Genomic DNA, 19,776 nt, shown 5'->3' with positions numbered 1-19,776 from the left:
TGGCTAGCTAGATCATCGAAGTCTTCAACTTCTTTATATTCATAAGTAACTGAGAGCTTTGAGTCACTTTTAGAATGTACTTGAGGAGAATGGAGAATCTCAGATTTGAAATCACAGATACAAAATCCTTTTTGATAAAATTCTGTGGATGATGCTATGGATTTTACATGAGAGTAGTACCAGAAGAATACTGGCGGAAGACTGGATGTTGTAGGTGGATATGGAGGTAGGCAAAGGGAAGGAGGAAATGCAATCTTTCAGAATCAGGGCATAAAGACAGGATATCTCTATTCTAAGAGGTAATTTTAAAAGTAGGTTCTACAAAGATCTATTAAAAAAAAACACCTTCCTACTTAGAAATTCACACTCATAAAAATTGCAAAATGAAAACAGTCTAGGGGCACCTGGGTGGCTCAGTCAGTTACAGGTCTGCCTTCGGCTGAGGTCATGATCCTAGGGTTTTGGGATGGAGCCCTGCACTGGGCTCCCCACTCAACTGGGAGCCTGCTTCTCCCTCTCCTTCTGCCCCTCCACGTGCTTGCGCTCGCGCTCTCTCTCTCGCTCTCTCTCTCTCTCGCAAGCGCTCTTGGTCTCTGTCTCTCAAATAAATAAATAAAATCTTAAAAAAAAAAAACCCCACAAGAAAATAGTACAAGGAACACCTGCATATCCTTTACCCAGAATCACCTGTTAAATTTTGTTTTATCATCTGCATGTGTTCTGTTTTATATCTCTAGCTTCTATGTACACTTACACTTTATTTTTTGAGGCACTGGAGGATAAATTACATTCATAATGGTTCCTTACTGCTAAATACTTCAGAGTGTATTTCCTTAGATTCTTTCATATAATCACAGTACAGTCATCAACTTCATAAATTTACACTCATAAAACAATTTAATCTCCTGCCTACATTCCAATTTTATCAGCTGACCCAGTAATTCATAACCTACCCCCCCTCCGGCACAAGACCAGTCTAGGATCAAGTATTATTTTTGTTATTGTCTCTCTGGCCTCCTTTAACCTGGAACATTTCTATAGCCTTTCTTTGTCTTTTAAGATACTGATGTTTTTGAAGAATACAGCCCTCTCCCCAGAACATTTATTATTATTATTCCCATTATGATTAGACTATGCACTCTTAGATGGCATACTGCATACTCAACTTTCTTAGTCCTTCTCACGGTATCACATCTAGAGACACACAATGTTCATCTGTTCCTAATAAGTGATGATAATTTTCATCACCAGTCAAGAAATTACCCAATTGTTTCACTGCATAACTACTGTTTGTCCCTCCGCCTTGTAACTAATAAACAGTTGGCAGGGAGAGCTTAAGATCATGTAAATATCCTGTTCCTCATCAAAATTTTCTCTTATATTGAGAACACATTGATGATTCTTACATGATTCAATCTTGGTCACAATAATGGCAAAAATGATCTTCCAACTCCAGTACTCTCTTCACATTGTACCACTCAGCTTTTGGCTTTGTACTACAGAAGCATGAGACTACTCGTCACCATTTTTTATTATCAGTACGGGCTCCTGAGTTCCTACATTTTTCAATGCTTCACAATTCATTACGTCTAATTATTCCATTGCTTAAACTGTCCCAGAACCAGCCAGTGAAAGAAATTCCTGTGTCCTTGTGATATGCCCCTGTCATTTTTTTTTTTTAATGCTTAATTTCTGACATAATAAGAGGTTTCAGGTTCATCTTGCACCTACCCTTCCACAGCCCTGGAATCAGCCATTTCTCCACAGATTCGTGGACCCATTTAATGGAGAATGGATTAGAGAAGAGGTGCTAGGTGTGCTCACTGCTACCGAGTAATCTTGCTTCTTAGCTCTTCCAGTGGACAGAGTTACAAACGTATATATATGTATCTCCACAAACGCGTACATAACGCGTACATATATGTATCTCCACACACAGGCATATATACATATATAAATGTACATCAAGATTACCCTTTAAAAAAAGGCTTCCGGGGCACCTGGGTGGCTCATTCGTTAAGCATCTGCCTTTGGCTCAGGTCATGATCCCAGGGTCCTGGGATCGAGCCCCACCATCAGGCTCCCTGCTCAGCAGGAAGCCTGCATCTCCTTCTCCCACTCCCCCTGCTTGTGTTCCCTCTCTCGCTATGTCTCTGTCAAATAAATAAGATCTTTAAAAAAAAAAATAAAAAAAGGCTTCCTTTCAGGATTAATAGGAGAGCCTTGAGACCCAAGGGCAAAAAGAAGGGGGTGAAAGAATAGTTCCTGTCTATTCTGGTCAGAACTGTTTTGTCCTTTCTTCCAGTTTATATAAATAGGAAAGTCCCATCTGTATGCTCTAGAAGCCTTACAGATCAGCAGCAAAGAGAAACAACATTACATGATCCTTTGGATTAGGAGATGCTGAGTGTCAAGCACTCAGTGAAATAGCTTAAAAGGTACCTAAAGTCTGGCACTAAAGAAGGGGATAATGGTTATAATATGGGTTTCTTCCTTAAAAGCTCTGATTGGAGTAAAGGAAAAAAATTATGATCTCTTCCCTAAGCCAGTTGAAGATACGGACAGAGTTGAACTTTTCCAAACTAATGTTCAATAAAATGTTAACAGAGAACATATAATAAATACAACTAGAAAATGCTGGGTTAAAATTAGCCTTTCCTGCAGCGCCTGGGTGGCTCAGTTGTTAAACATCTGCCTTTGGCTCAGGTCATGATCCCAGGGTCCTAGGATCGAGCCCTGCATCAGGCTCCCTGCTCAGCAGGAAGCCTGCTTCTCCCTCTCCCACTCCCCCTGCTTGTGTTCCCTCTCTCACTGTGTCTCTCTCTGTCAAATAAATAAATAAAAATCTTAAAAAAAAAATTGGCCTTTCCTTTCTTTTTCCCCCTAGCCACAAGACTCCTAGAGCCTATAAATATGAAAATACGCATTATGACTCTGGGGGCAGGTAGGGGAATATAATATGTAATCATTCTCAAACATGTTTGACCATTGCTTTTTTTAGAGAATACTAGTTATCACCTTTTAAAAACTCCCAAGAAGAGTTAGTGTAACATTAGCTTAAGAGATTTACACAATAGAAATTAGGGGAACTAAAATGAACCAGTCTATATATATAATTCAAGGTAACATATCCTTCATAAGTAATTTACTAGACCACCTAGCAGACAAAATTTTAACTTTATAGAAATTTATACTCTAATTATTTTATTTAGTGTAGTGTATTAAAAGGCAATACCAAGTTTTAAAGAATTAACATAAATCTTACATAATTTCTTCCAGAAAACAGAATAAGAGAACACTTTCCAACCTGTTTTATGAAGCCACTATCACTCTGATACCAAAACCAAATAAGACAGAGCATGCGCACGTGCACATACACATATACACAGCCAAAAAACCTCTCATGAACCTAGGTGCAAAACCCCCAATAAAATCCTCCCCAACAAGGTATGAAAAAAAATACACTACAGTCAAGTGTGATTTATTACAGGTATGTGAGGTTGGTTCAATATTTGAAAATCAACCAGTGTAACTTATCATATCAAGAGGCTAAAGAAGAAAAATCACATGATGCTATCCATTGATGTAGAAAAAGTATTTCACAACACTGAACACTGATTCATGATAAAAACTCTCAGTACATTAAGAATAAAAATCATGATCCATAAGAGGAAAACTGGTAAACTGGATCGCAGCAAAAAAGACTATGAAAGACTCTGTTAAGAGGATGAAAAGACACATTATACACTGGGAGAAAAGATTTCCAAATCACATATATGACAATCTCATAAAAAGCAACTACAAAAAAACCTACAGGTAATATAATACATAATGATGAAAGACTTAATTATTTCCTTCTAAGACCAGGAACTAGGCAAGGATGTCTGCTCTCACCACTTAATATTTTAACACAGTACTAAAGTTTTAGCCACTATAATAATGGAAGAAAGAGAAATTAGAGACAGAGAGATTGAAAAGGAAAAATAAAACTATTTGCAGACTTCAGCATGATTTTCTATGTAGAAAATCTCAGAGAATCTGCAAACATCTCCTAGAACTAAAAAGCAATTTCAGTTAAGGACATAGGGCATAAGATAAACAATTTTACCTGCATTTCTGTATACTGACAATGAACAAGTGGAAATCAAAATAAAAAATGTAATATCATTTTCAATTGCTCCAAAGAAAATAAAACACACAGGGATAAATCTAAAGAAACATGGTCAGGATCTGTATGATAAAAATTATAAAGTGTTAATAAAAAAAAATCAAAGAAGACCTAAATACTTGCAGAGTCATACTGTGTTCATGGACTGAAGACTCAACATAGTAAAGATGTCAATTCTCCTTAAAGTGATCTATAGGTTTAATCTAATTCCTATCAAAATCTTGGCAAGTTTCTTTGTAGATACAGACAAGCTTATTGTAATATTTATATGGAAAGGCCCTAGAATACCCAATACAATTTTGAAAAAGAAAAATAAAGAAGGAATGACTCTCTGTGATATTAAGGGTTTTATAAGTTGCAGTAATCAAAACAGTGCTATCTTGGACTAAACAGAAATCAAGGGAATAGAATACAGAACCAGAAACAGATCCATATCAATATGTCCAGTTAATTTCTGACCAAGAAGCAAAAGCAACTCATTGGAGGAGGGATGGCTGTTTCATTAAATGATGCTGGAGCAACTGCACACCCAGAGGTAAAAACCAAAACCAGAACAAAAACCACTTGACCTAAACCTCACACACTCAAAAAACTGATCAGACACTTAAATGTGAAACCGCACACTTCTAGAACAGAACATAGGAGAAACTCATTCAGACCCAGGAAACGGCAGAGTTCTTAGAGTTGATACCAAAATCATGATTCACAAGAGGAAAACTGATTTAAACTTGATTTCATCAAAATTAAAAGCTTTTGCTCTGTGACAGACTCTGTTTAGAGAATGAAAAGACAAATTATATACTGGGAGAAAATATTTCTAAATTACATATATGACAAAGACTTTGTGTCTAGAATATACAAATAAAACAGAATCCTAAAACTCAATGTTAAAACAATCTAATTAGAAAATAGGCAAACACATACACAATCATTTCACCAAAGAGGATATATAGGTGGCAAATCACATGAAAAGATATTTAATATGTTAGCCATTTACAGAAATAAAATTTAAAGTATAATGAGAGATCACTGCATACCTATTAGAATGGCGAACGTAGAAAAGTGATAATCCCAAATACCGACAAGAATACAGGACAAACTGGATGACACATATACTGCTGGAGATAATGTAACACAGCACAGATACTCTTGGAAATATTGTGGAAGTTCTTGTCAAACTAAAAACAGACCCAGCAACTGAACTCATAGGTGTTTATTCCAGGAGAGATAAAAACATGTTCACACAAAAACCTGCAGATGAATATTCATAGCGGCTTTATTTGTAATAGTCAAAACCTGGAAACTACTGAAATGTGTTTCATTGGGTCAATGGTTAAACAAACATATGGAATACTACTCACCAATAAGAAGGAATGATCTATATTACATGAAACAAGCTGGATGGACTCCAAGGATGATATGCTGAGTGAAAACAGCCAATCTCAACATACACTGCATGATTCCGTTTATGTTATAATCATGAACTAATATAATTATAGAAATGGAGAACATATTAGTGGTTGCCAGGGGCTAGGTTTGGCTATAAAGGAGTAACATGGAATCTTGTGGTGATAGTACAGTTGACTTATCTCGATTGAGGTGTACAAAGCTACATATATTATCCTGTGAATTTATAATTATTTAAAACAAAATGTTAAAAGAAACTCAGTGGCAGCTAATACTAATTAGCAGGCTATCTTGATTAATATTCCAATGTATATATCTTTCCAGAGACAACATACTTCAAATCTGTACTGATTAAAAAATTTTCTCCCCAAATAAGCTGCAATTCTGCTGCCATTTTATTGCTATTATTTGATTACAAAATCAGCAAAGTCAATTCCTTTTAAAATATTGTAACTCTGGACTCTTCTGACCATAATTTAATCCACTAGTTACCAGTAAAATGTATTTTGTGGGTTCTGGTCATCAATGAGCAGTCTATTTGTAAAACAGGCATTCCAAATTTTTTTTCTGTTATGATAATGTAAATTGATTAATATAATTTTATCTTACTTAATCCTGCTTTAACCTAAAAGCATGCATTTGTAAGATAATGTAACCTGTGGCTGTGGAAAACAGTTACATATATGGATCTGATGATGATCTGTAACTTTCAAATTGCCATGATTTTTCAGAGAACTAATTTTTATGTTCTAATATTGGTCAAATTTGTTTAAGATGTCTGTGTCTATGTCTTATATGTAATTAAACATGTGAGTGGGCAAGAAAGCACATGCCACTTATTTATTTCACTTCAAAGTAACCTTTAGGAAATTGGAAAGAAATATTCTTTTTTCTAAAGGAAATCAATAAATTAAGGTGCAAGTTAGAATTAAAGAGAAAAAAACATTAAGTTAAAAATAGCAAATGCCAATACAGGCACTATCTTTAGTCTTGGATTTTCGTATTTAACAAACAGTAAAATAAATGTTTAGAATCCATGACAGAAACTTGATCATATGGAGGAAAGGTTAAATTGAGAAAAGTAGTTAATTAGTTTTAAATAATTTCTAAAAACAACACAGATTTATATGGTCCTGAAAAAAGTTTAGACAGGTCACCGGGAAAACCCTCTTTAGAAAGGTCAACAACACAATAATGAAAGCTGTACCAATTTTACCTTAGTAAACTTTCAACTACGTTTGAAAGTTGTCAACTACTTGGGGATTGAGTGAATGAAATGTATTCTCTTAAGTTTATAAGCTCTCAGCTATTCACCATCAAATGTGATAGCCATCAAAGGATCATTGCTAATGAAGAACGCATCAAACAAGTTACCACCTAGAACACTAAAAGTTAGTAGGATCACAGACCAGAGGTTGGCAAACTATTGGTCCATGGGCCAATACTGGGTTGCCATCTGTTTTGTTCAATAAAGTTTTATTGAAACATAGCCATGCTCATTTGTTTACATATTGTCAACTGCTAATTTTGCTTTTCTTTCAACAGTATAGCTGAAGAATTGTGACAGACTGAATGACCCAAAAAAGCTAAGATATACACTATCTGACCCTTTTTAGAAAAAGTTTGCTGATTCCCAACTTTTACTAAGACGTTCTTTAAGGCTATTCCTATCACTATTTCTGAATAGTAAGAAAACCACTTCTACATCTCAGGTGTATTCTTTATCCTATTTGTCTAAAGTAGTATAAGATCACATGTTGAGATGAAACTAAAAACTGAGGATGAAAATGCCATCTTTTTTGTCAGGCAGAAATTTCAATTTTAAAAGTTGAAAATGGGCTCTAAGAACTCTCTAGCTGATGCTAGTCAATGAAATGGGTACCGAAAATGGCCTTGAACAGGTAAAACTGTGTCAAGAGTTAAGCAGAAAATAGCTACAGAAAATATAATAATTAAAAGAGTAATTACTTACGCTGTATGTGAATGAGCTGCTTTGGCATCTTAAATTCCCCAGGATATATAGACTCATAGTAAGCAATATTACTTTCTGCTTCTGGGACTGGTATGACCATATTATCCCTCTTCTCGCCATACACCTGCTGTGCTGAAATAGCCCGCTGAAGATGGTGTTCCTATAAACAGGAAGAAATAGGTAAGTTTACGTATTTAAAAAATAGCAAGCAGAACATGTAGCCTTATTAAGATGTTTTTGTTCATTTGTTTTAAAACTGGATTTTATTTTTTATTTTTTTTAAAGATTTTATTTACTTGACAGAGAGAGAGCGAGAGAGGGAACACAAGCAGGGGGAGTGGGAGAGAGAGAAGCACGCCAAGCAGGGAGCCCAATGTGGGGCTCGATCCCAGGACCCTGGGACCATGACCTGAGCCAAAGGCAGATGCTTGACTGAGCCACCCAGGTGTCCCAAAACTGGAAGGATTTTAGTAGCCTTGAAAGGATGCTAACAATACAATTACTGGTAAGCACATTTTAAGTAGAAACAAGGTTTTGTTAGATACACTGTATATTTCCTCAATTTAAGAAATGTACTACACCAAAATTGAGTTAAATTATACAAAAAATTCCAAAAAATTGACTAAACTGTTACTTTAAGTTTGCATTTTACAGATGAGATTCAAAGAAAAAGGGCTAAAACATTTACATTTGTATGAAGAAAGCAGGCTATGGATAAAAAAAATTATTCTAACCTTTTCATAGAATGCTTCATAAATCTGGAAAGCACTTTCATACAAATCAACTAATATGATCTTTTCAAAGAAGGGCAGAGTATCCTCTCCATTTTTATTTGATGAAAACTGACACATTCAAATCCAGTCTTTTGTCTCGATAACCCCTTAAGAATTTCCAGAGCCCAGTATAGGGGTTGAAAACCCATACTGGGTTGAAAGCCCAGCATAGGCTTCAGAGTCTGTGACTCCTGGAAAGACACTTTAGTCTTCTAAATCTGTTTCCTAAAGTATGAGAAAAATAATCTACTTTATAGGGTTGGTTGGAGATTTAAGTAAGATAAATGTGCAAAAACTGTTCAGTATAATGCCTGGCATAAAACAGGTACTTGAAATAAGCTTTGGTTTAGTCACCACACAGGAAGATTTTACCAGTTTGTGATACCACCAGCTGCCATAAAAATATCTGTTCTCACTCAGCCCTACCATCCCTGAATTTTGGTAAAAATTTCATTAAATTTAAACTGGCTTTTAAAAATATATAAAATTCAAGTTCAAGGATGAAAAATATTCCAATGGTATGAAAACAGAAAATTCCAGTCCTCATAAGTACCCTGTTTTAATTAAAACAAATATATATATATATATTCATATAGGATTTAAAAGTCAGAATTCTACTGTGCAACATCTAGAGCTTTATTCCTAGGACTTTGGTTCACTAGATATATCCTGGAGATCTTTCTATACTGACACTTCTACTACCATTTTTGCAGCAGCTGCATTGTATTCCACTGTATGGATGTACCATAATTTATTTAACCAGACACTAATTTATAGGAAAAAATCCCCTGGAGACAACCTAAATGCCTATTCTTCTCCCTGAATGCTACAAAAATCACACCTGTACTATTATATACAAAACATCTTTGTGGATTTGTGAAAGCATCTGTAAGACAACTACAAAAAAGTCCTCAAAGGGCATATGAGGTTCCAACAACATACACCATCATTCCTTGTAATATCTTTTTTTTTAAAGATTTATTTATTTGAGAGAGAGAAAGCATTAGCACACAAGTGGGAAGGAGAGGGAGAGAGAATCTCAAGCATACTCTGTGCTGAGCGTGGACCCCACATTGGGCTCTATCTCATGACCCTGAGATCAAACCTGAGCCAAAACTGAGAGTTGGATGCTTAACCAACTGCACCACCCAGGCGCCCCTCCTTGTAATATCTTAATGACTCTTTTTAAATATTAAAATCATCCATCTTGTCATTTTAGGTTAATTTTATTATAATGACGATTTTTTTTCTTAAATGCTGCTGTTTGCTCATTTTCAAAAGAGCTACTTTTCTTTTTTGATGTTTAAATAGATTATTTCCTTTTTAATATTAAGGAAATTGGCCCCATGTAATAAATTTTCCTAATATTTTCCTGAAGTCTGACTTCTCATTTTGTTTAGAGTATTGTTTTCATGCAAGAAAGTTCTATTAGTCACATTTATTAATCTTTTCCTTTATGATTTTGTCACACTTAATAACAGGTATAAACTGTATACTCACAAACTAAGGTGTAAACACTTTTTTTTTTTAAAGATTTTATCTATTTATTCGTGACAGACAAGAGAGAGAGAGGCAGAGGCAGAGGGAAAAGCAGGCTCCCCGCGGAGCAGGGAGCCCCATGCGGGACTCGATCCCCAGAACCCTGGGATCATGACCTGAGCTGAAGGCAGATGCTTAACCGACTGAGCCACCCAGGCGTCCCACTTTGTTTTTTTATAACTCAATCTGAGCTTTGATTCGGGCTCCCTATTGGCTAAATGTACCCTCTTATACTTTGATATAGTTTGTTGTTCTATCTACTGGCCCTTATCTATTGACACAGGGTGCCTCCGTAAACTCTGGCTGGGAAGTCAGTCACACCTTTTCTATTCTCAGATTCCTTCAAATGTCAAGAAAAATTTTCTTTGACCTATGCCCCACATACATATCAAACTCAAGGAGGAAGTGGGGAAGCAAGGCACATGTATTCTTAATTTGCATTCTGTTCCTAATTTAGAACAATTACGCTATCATACTTTCTCATGTAGGTGAACATGTGAGAAATATGGTTTATCTTTTTTTTTGGTAAGGAGAGATAATTTAATGATTAAAAATGTACCTGTATCATAGAATAAATTTCCCTTGCACTTGGGAGTATTCCTATGCTTTTTCCTACTCTATCCAAACTGTCTCTTATGCCAGTATTTAACTTATTTTAAAGTGTAGCCTCATACTACATTTTATTATCCAGTAAGGCAATTCCTCCTTCATAATTCTTTTTCAGAATATTCCTGGCTATCTCATTTATTTTTCTAGATGAAGCATAAAGAAAATTACTTTCTAGGTGTGGAGCAGGACCTCTAAAGCATTTTGATTTTTACAGGCAATACAGAATGCTGATTAAGAACATGGACTTTGGTGATCAAGAGGGCTCTGGATTTGAATGTTGGCACAATGTTTTAGTAGCTCTAGGGCTTTAGGACTTGAGATATTTATCCCAAATGTTTTATTATCTGTAAACGTACATTGTTACCTACCATATGGAATTGTGGTTAAGATAAAATACCTGAGACCTACTAACTATCCAATAATGGTAGCAAATTTCATTATTATAAAAGCTAGAGTCTTCCATATGCTTAATAGTTACCATTTATATTCTCTCTAGTATGAATGGTGTTCTGTAGGAAGATTTTTCCTTATGGTTTTATCCATTTTCCATAACTGTGAACTCAACTTTTTGTTTATCAATATCAGAGTGACTACTTACTGCTTTAAAAAAAAATCTTATTTGTAGTTTTTTGTTTTATAAAATATTTCACACAATTTTCTCCTATCTTTAACAGTTAAGAAAACGATTTCCCCTTAATACATGGTGTCATGATGTGTACAACATACTTTCAAATGGTTCAAAAATACATTTTATTATAGAATAAGAAAAAATACAGCAAAGCATTAACAATTTTGGAGTCTAGTTTGAGTATATAGTTGTTTAGCTTTTCTCTAAGTTTAAAAATTCTTATAATAAAAAGTTAAAGAATAGGGTACTAAGGATCCTAAATGTGTATAATACACGGCATTTATGGTTAAGTTCTTCTAAGTCTTAAAAAAGGATTCTTCAACAACTGGGGTATAACTGTAACTTTGTATCTTCCTATTTACGCTCTCCCCATGTATGTCTGAGGACTCTAAGACAGGAAGGGGACCAAACAGAGGCCACTATGGCTAAAGCATGGTGCGTGAGAGGGGAGAGGAACAGACGCTATCTGCTCAGGGGATTAGCACCAAACAATGCAGAGTATTGGTCATGTTAAGGATCTGACCTTTTACTAAAAGCAAGAGTTAGCTGAGAGGTTTTAAAAGATCACCCTAGTTGCTATACAGACAACAGACCATATTTGATAAAATGGAGTATGTGTAGCTTTTAAACGGTTCAGAATAATATTTAATGATATGGAAAAAAACCCCATCAATTTATGAAGTAAAAAAGACAACTCGGAAAACTGGATGTTCAGAATATTTGTATTAATTCCTCTTTTTTAAAAGAAAGACACGATTGAACATAAGCACATTCAGAAAAAAGAGTTAGAGCAGATGAGCATATATACAAAACAATCCTTCTCTTTATACTCCTTTATTCCTTGTCCTATTTTTTCATAGCTCTTATCATCCTCTGACATGTCCTATGTTTGTTCACGGCTGTCACCCTTTCCTCCTCGCCCCTCACCTCAATCTAAGCATCATGAAGGCAGAGATTTTTGCCTGTTTCGTTCATTGCTAAATAGCCACCCTAAAACAGTGCTGGGCACAGAGCACAGTGCTTAAATATTTGCTGAATAAATGACATATGTATGTATCTATGCATTCATGCACAGACATATACATAAAGTATCAAAGTATATACACCAAAAAGTTAACAGATATCTCCAGGTGGTACAATTTTGAAATGTTCTTTTGTAATTTTATTTCCCGTATTTCTTAAAATGTACTTGTGACACTTTTTGACAAAAAAAAAAAGGAGTACATTTCATGAAATGATTTTCTAACACATCAATAATTTCTAAAAGACATAATTTATTTGGTTCAGCAAACTTTCCCATTTAAGTTAGTTCAAGAGTAAAACAACACTTGTAGCTTTCCAGGTAAAGAAAGTATTTTTAAAACCCAAAACTATATACATCTATTTCTAGGAAATAGAATGTTAAATTACATAAGAGTAACACTAAATTCTAAGTGAAAATGAGATTCTTGCTTTGAGTAGAAAGATGGAGAATGGTGAAGCCAAGTAACAAATGAAATAAACTAGAATGAGTTCTGAATTCAATTCAATAATTATTGAATGCCTGGACTAAATACCTAAGATAATCCAATTTTAAATTACAATTATATAAAAAGTTAGAAGTTCCTTGAAGATAGTATCTGTCATTGAAATTTTTGAATAAATCTACATGCAACATTGAATAGGCCAGCTGTGTTCAAATAACTTCAAATAGTCCAATAAAGAGTTTGACAGTTAAAAAAAGACAGAATGCTGGATTCTAAACTTAATTTTTTTTTTTTAACTTTAGGACTTCTAAGAGCTTTTAACATGCTAATGTAAGTTGTGGCTGTTCCAGAGCAGGGATGCAGTCATTCGAGCCTATGACCATAGAATAATTTTTTCAGAAAGTATCTATTAATAGCTCACAGAGAACTTTTGTAATACAGTTTGGGAAATGTTGGTATAGAACAAAAACTAGAGATATGGAGCAGAATATCTAGGATTAAGTTTATTCATTCATTAATTTAGTCCTTATTTATTGAGTGCCAACCATGTACCTGGCACTGGGAACACAATGTTGTAAATAAAATACACATAGTTCCTAACACTGCAGAGCTTACACTCTAGTAGGGAGAACCGATACTAACAAAACAACCCAAAAAATAAACTGTACAGTGTGATAAGCGCTCTGAAGAAAAAGATACAGTGTGCTATGGTAAAAGAAAAGAACATCAAGGACAATATCATTTTCACTAGTGCAAAGGGACATTTAAGCTAATATCGGCAGCAATGGGAGTTAAAAGATTGTTTTAAGAAAAGGGGATAACTATATTTGAAGACCACTTACGTATTTGACACAGTGGGTAGGTAAAATATCTTTATATTATAGAATATTTATATTAAGCACAATTGCAAGAATTAATCACCAAAACACCAAGAAAAATTCCAATTTTTCATAAAATAACAGAGGCATAAATTCTTGTTTGGTTTTACAGGGAACAAAGTAAATAAAATTAAATAATCTAAAGAATTCTTTAATATTTGATCTTACATAACATGGAATTAGATGAGCTACAACTTAAGATTAAGCAAGTAACTTAAAAAAGCTTCTTGCACTGTAATTATGTTTTCCATATGCACCAATATGGACAATAAAAAAGAGGATCAGAAAAGACTGAACAACGATCTTTAAAGTTCAGAGGCACACTGTCAAGTCTTTATGAACCTTGCTATCATGGCACTGGGCTCCAGAAGTATTCACTCTTGTTACTTCAGCCTGCCTAGTACACTGAAAGGGCATGGGTCTTACAGCCAGAGACCTGATCAAGAATCCTAGCATCCTTCATCAGGCAACAGCAAATCACTCTGCTAGCTATTTGTATTATTTTTTGTTTTTTCACTCTTACCCATCTTTCCCTCTCTTCTCTCCACCAGTAAATGTTTTTTCTTTTACTCTCCTCTTTGTTATTTTTGTTTACCCCTAGAAAAATATTGCCCTTCCAGGTGGCTTTTTATGGTCTTTGTTAAGTGCATTGGTAGTTAATGTGAAAGGATTAACTGGCTCTGAACAGGGCATGTCACTTGCATTTGAGAAATCAGAAAACACCATTTTTAATGATTAAGTGAGAATGACATTAGCTATGTGTAGATAAAACCTATCTGAAGAGACATTACTGCAAATGTGTCTTAAACATCTGCTCTGCGCCTCTGCTCACATGGATGGATACATCTGCTGACATTACCATTCACCATACCCCCACTCCACCATGGAAAATTCCCACTTGTTCTTCAAAGTCTGGTTTAAAATTATCTTTCCTCTCTCTCTGAGACCTTAGCAGAAATGCTCCCCAATTTGTGCTTCTACAGTACTACAGTCTCTACTTAGAAATTGTAATTATTTGTTATATACTGATCTCCAAAATGTAGACACTGTGTTTAATTAACCTTTGTATTTTTTCCTTTTAAAGATGTATTCTCTTGTATTATTTGGGGACTCTGATTTTTTTTTAAGGATGAGGACTAAATGCAATTATCCTGGTAACCTGCTCAGCATCTAGTACAGTATTTTTCAATACTTTATAAAATATCATTAAAGAAAAATGGTATCAGTCTAAATAAAATGCATAAAAAATAAAAATATTTCTATTTACTTTATAATATCCAATACGTACTAGCAAACCAAAAAGAGCTATTCAAAGTTATATTGTACAAATTCCTAAACAAAGATTAAATTATATTCACTTATTCATTAAGGTTTTATTTAAGCAAATAATGACCTTAACACTTAGACATAATAATTAAGACCACATTTAGACCTTTTGGGTTATGGAATTAAAAACAGGTTATTATATGCAACAATGTATAAAATTCCTTGTGGGGAAGTAAGTGATTACTAATTTGTAAAAAGTCACTTAAGAAATTTAACCCCCGGATTATTTATGTAGAGCTAGACTCCATTGCTACCTGAAAAGCACTGAGCTGAATTACTTTCTCTCCTATTTTCTAATGACTAAAACATCAATGCCTATTCAGGAACATGGCTCCAGCAAGGACTCCGTAGTTTTTCTACATCCAAACACCCGAATTCTTGATTGGCTTATTATAATAATTTTGACTGGTTTCCCTGCGTCCATTTTTGGCCATTCTTCTACAGAATAGCCAATCTGTTAATATTCAAGTCAAATCATGCCATTATTCCATTTAAAATATTCCATTATTTCTTACCTCATTCAGAATAAAAGCCAAAGTTCTTAAAACTGTTTACGAGGTCCAGCATGATTTGCATTCCCCTCTCCTTGTTACCTTTCTAGCATCGTGTACGATTCTCTTCACTCACTCTGCTCCTGCATACTAGATTCCTTGCTTTGTTTTCAAACTTAAATAGCTTGCTCCCTCACCTTCTTCAAGTATTTGTTCAGAAGTCATCTTTGCTAACAGATCATTCCTTGCCAGCTCTCCTACTGTACACCCCCCAGAATGGCTAAACTCGAGGCTCATAACATCAAATGGTGGTGAGGATGTGGAATAACCAGAACTCTTATACACTGTTAGTGATAAAAAGGTACGGCAGATCTCATAAAACCAAACATACACAGTCCACAGGGCCCAGCAATCCCACTCGCAGGTATTTACCCAAGCCCACAACAAGACGTGAATAAGACCATTCATATGATTTTATTCCTAACAGTCCCAAAGTGGAAACAACCCAGATGTCCATCAACAGGACAGATGAACAAACTAGGGCAGAGTTAATACAGTGGAGTATTATTCTACAACAAAAAAGAACTACTAATACATGCAGCGATATGAGTAAGTCCCAAAAACTTTGAGGTGGGTAAAAACAGATTTACACAAGAGAGTCCACATTCTTTGCGTCCATTTATGTGAAGTTTTAAAACGGGCAAAAATAATCTATGGTGAAAAAAATCAAAACAGTACTTGTTTCTGGGGAGTGGCAGCAAGGATTGATTGGAAAGGGGAATGAAGAGATTTTCAGTGATGACGGTGATAATGCTCCATATCTAGATGAGGGTTGGGTTATGAAAGTATATGAACTGTCAAAATTCAGCTAATATAAGCTAATTATTTGTGAATTTCTGTGCATGTAAATTTTACCTCAAAAGAAAAAAAAAGTAAATACTGAACCATAATTAATGACATCTATGCTGAAGTATTTAGGAAAACACGTACTATCTGCAGTTTCCTTTGATATGCACCAAAAAAAAAAAAATGGAGAGATGATGGGTGTGTGATAAAGCAAGTGGAGTAAAATGTTAATAGGAGAATCTAGCTAGTGGGTATATAGGAGGTCACTGCAAATTCTTGAAACTTCACTGTATGTTTGAAAATTTTCGTAACAAAATGTTGCAAAAAATATGGAATCACTCCCCTCTCTTAACTCCAGAACACTTTATCTGCCCCCTGCTTTGTTTTCCTCTATAGCACTTACCTCCCTATAGACTACTGAATTTACTTACTGTTTTATTTGTTGTCTTGTCTCCTCTACTTAAAAGATAAGATCCATGAAGGTAGGAATTTGTTTTTTGCTTAGCTTTACCTCAGGTCTAGAACTGTGCCTAACACACCCAAATATCCAATAAATATTTACTGAATAAACGAGTTATTTAAGGTCCACAAATACTGGCTTGGAACAGAATTCATAAAAAACTAAGATTAAATTTCATAAAAGCAAAGAAAAAATTAAGACTTGAACACATTTTGCTTTTGTATTTAAAATACTCAAGGTGAATAGTTAAAATAGTTGAAGATATGGACTATTTGGGAAGGAAAAGAACGATTCAATACTTATTATTTTCTACAAGGAATAAATGGTAAAAGATCCTAAGACTATTACCACCCTCTACCCCTTCTCCCACTTAAAGCTCAGTATCTTGAAATTACTTTTATTTCTAGAGTATGAAACAGTAAAAGATTGCTAAGGTACAGGTAAAAAAGTCCAGTCCTGGTACTTCTCTGTAGTGTGAAATAGTTGTCAATTTAGTACTTTTCTTACAAAATATTCAGGACATAAAGTTACTAAGTAGCATGGTGGTCAAAGGCAGCCCTAGGCAAAATTAAATTCAATTTTGATGCTTGTCTTCTCATGTCCGTTATTTGTAGCCCTTACATCCCTTTAGACTTGGGTTGTGTCCTGCATTTACCAAGAGCCTATGTGCCCAATGTTATAACTGGCATGTGAAGGGGAAGGGACTAAAATTAGTTTCTTTCTATTCTCACAGGTGACAATCTAAGTGGAATGTTTCCCTAACAAATTTAAAGAGGCCCGAGAAGCTCTTTTTTTTTGGTTATAATCTTTCTGCAGATGATTTCTAAACCTCCAACATATCCTGGAGAGCTAGTCATTTGCCATTATTTAATGCCTTTTAACTTATGCAGTCAAATAAAATGCAAATGGTGTTTCTCATTTTGGGGGGTTAATACCCTAAATCAACAGCTTGAATAATCTAATTTAAGTGTGTCTAAAACTAAACATGTTTATATAATCTAATACAAACAAAAGCTATGCCAAGACTTAGTCCTTAGCCCTTGAACATACTCACTCTTGCAATTTCATCCACTTTCATAGCTTTAACTGCCATTTGTATGCTGATGACATGATTCAAAATCCTAATTTCTAGCCCAGATTTCTGCTAAACTCCAGGCATATGTATAAAGACCTCTTACTACATGTTCTACAGATAGACTTCACATAACATGAACATCCCCATGTGCTGACTCTCCAAATCTATTCTTCCTCCAGTATTACCTGTTGCAGTGAATTAATCGCACCATCATATATCCAGTCAGTCACCCAAGCCAGAAGCCTTGACTTTTCCACCTCTCTCTTGCTTCTGACTTCCCCATTTCCAAACAAGGCCATCAAAACCTATAGATTTTTCATTCATTTTAGGTCTAGAAATTATTCAGTGCTTTTTTTTTTTTTTTTTTTTAATCCCACTGTCTTCAGTTCAGGCAGGAACTAGCCTCCTTACTTCTGGTATCACACTGTTCTCCAATTACCTTCTATAGCGCAGCTGCCAGGGTCTCTCTAAAAGTTGGATCCCATCGCTCTCATATTTAATCCTTGGCTCTCTACTGCCTTCATGATGAAATTCAAACTTCTTGGCATAGCAAACAAGGTCCTTCATGATCTAGCTCTAGCTAATTCTTTTGGTCCAACACCTTACCACTTTCTACTCTGAATTTCACACTCTAGCCACAGGGGACATCTAATAGACCTTTCTAGAAATACCTACATGTGATGTTCCCTTTCTTTAAGTCCATCTAAATCTCTCCCTATTGTTTATAATTCTACTAGGATATCTACCCCTTTCAAAAACTCTCTTACAACTATTACATAACACTATCACAGTGGTAGAACAGAATACAGGTACAGGTGATTTTTTAAATGTCTATAAAAGTTCATATAATTAGCTGGATTCAAACCCGGCTGTGACTCTAGAATGAACTCTTTTTTAAGATTTTATTTGAAAGAGAGAGGGCATGAGTGGGGGGAGGGGCAGAGGGAGAGGGACAAACAGACTGGATACCAGGACCCAGAGATCATGACCTGAGCTGAAGGCAGACACTTGCTTCAACCAGGTGCTCCTAGTATGAACTCTAAACGACTTCACTATATTAATTCTCAAAAGGACGTAGAATCCCCATATACTGCCTATTAGTTACAAGGGAAAACTAGTAACTATACAGCGGAGAAATAGGCCCACACCTTGACTGGGTTATCAAAACTAACATTACCAATCAGGGGCAGAAAAATTATGTGCCTCAGGATGTGATACTATGAGACTACAACATCCTTTATGTAAAATTCTACCTGGGAGTGCAAAACCTGAATCTAACTGAGAAAACATCAAACTCAAAATGGGGTCCTCTATTAAAAAAAAGTATCAGGGGCACCTGCGTGGCTCAGTTGGTTAAGCGACTGCCTTCGGCTCAGGTCATGATCCTGGAGTCCCTGGATCAAGTCCCGCATCGGGCTCCCTGCTCGGCGAGGAGTCTGCTTCTCCCTCTGACCCTCCCCCCATCTCATGTGCTTTCTCTCTCTCTCATTCTCTCTCTAATAAATAAAATCTTTAAAAAAAAATATCAAAGGGACCGTAATCTTCCAAACTGTCTGCGTCATAAAAGATTAAACATCCGCTGAAATATTTAGGAATAAAGGGCCATAATGTAGGCAACTTACTCTTAAATGGTTTGGAAAGATACGTGTGTGTGTGTGTGTACATGTGTTTGTGTATAATAGGAGTGTGTAAAGAAAACAATAAAGCAAACTGGGCAAAATGTTAACAATAGATATGCATGGCTGTACTATTCTTTTTCTTGCAAACTTTTTGCAAGCTTGAAATTATTTCCAAGTAGTTTCTTTTTTTGTTAAACAGTAAAAAGAAAAAAGACTCCCTGAAAGCAAGAGGGAGAGATGGAAGTACTTCTTCTAGAAGTACTGCCAAGTAACTGCACAATCTCTGATCTCTGTAAGTCAGTGAAAGTTTTCTGGCTCTGAATTTCCTTACCTAAACTAGATATTATCACAATACTGTCTTCTGAATAGTTGTAGAGATACCAAGTGTTACGTGAAGATTTCTGTGATTTTAGGAAATGCATAGACAGGGATAAGCAATGTCGAATAGTTTCTTTACAGAATAATCCTCATAGATTTTACACATACTAAAATGCACCAGATTGGGGCGCCTGGGATCGA

At 35.3% G+C, this 19,776-nt stretch overlaps 1 protein-coding gene across 5 annotated transcripts in view; it reads right to left on the bottom strand.

Moving 5' to 3' along the window:
• EPC1 (enhancer of polycomb homolog 1) overlaps positions 1–19,776 on the bottom strand; it is a 94,703-nt gene that overhangs the window by 22,893 nt on the left and 52,034 nt on the right. For all 5 annotated transcript variants that reach the window (XR_012376052.1, XM_025885781.2, XM_025885779.2 and 2 more), the window contains exon 2: positions 7,548–7,707. Coding sequence is in view for 4 of the 5 variants with exons in the window: in XM_025885779.2 (XP_025741564.1) it covers positions 7,548–7,707 (160 nt within the window). In the remaining variant the exon portion in view is untranslated. The remainder of the gene's footprint in view (positions 1–7,547; positions 7,708–19,776) is intronic.

The sequence above is a fragment of the Callorhinus ursinus genome, unplaced genomic scaffold (assembly GCF_003265705.2).
Source record: "Callorhinus ursinus isolate GAN/ISIS: 27379988/994484 unplaced genomic scaffold, GSC_fseal_2.0 scaffold62, whole genome shotgun sequence".
Classification (NCBI taxonomy): Eukaryota; Metazoa; Chordata; class Mammalia; order Carnivora; family Otariidae; genus Callorhinus; species Callorhinus ursinus.
Note: the sequence above shows the minus strand (reverse complement) of the source record. Positions and strands in the feature narration are given on the sequence as shown.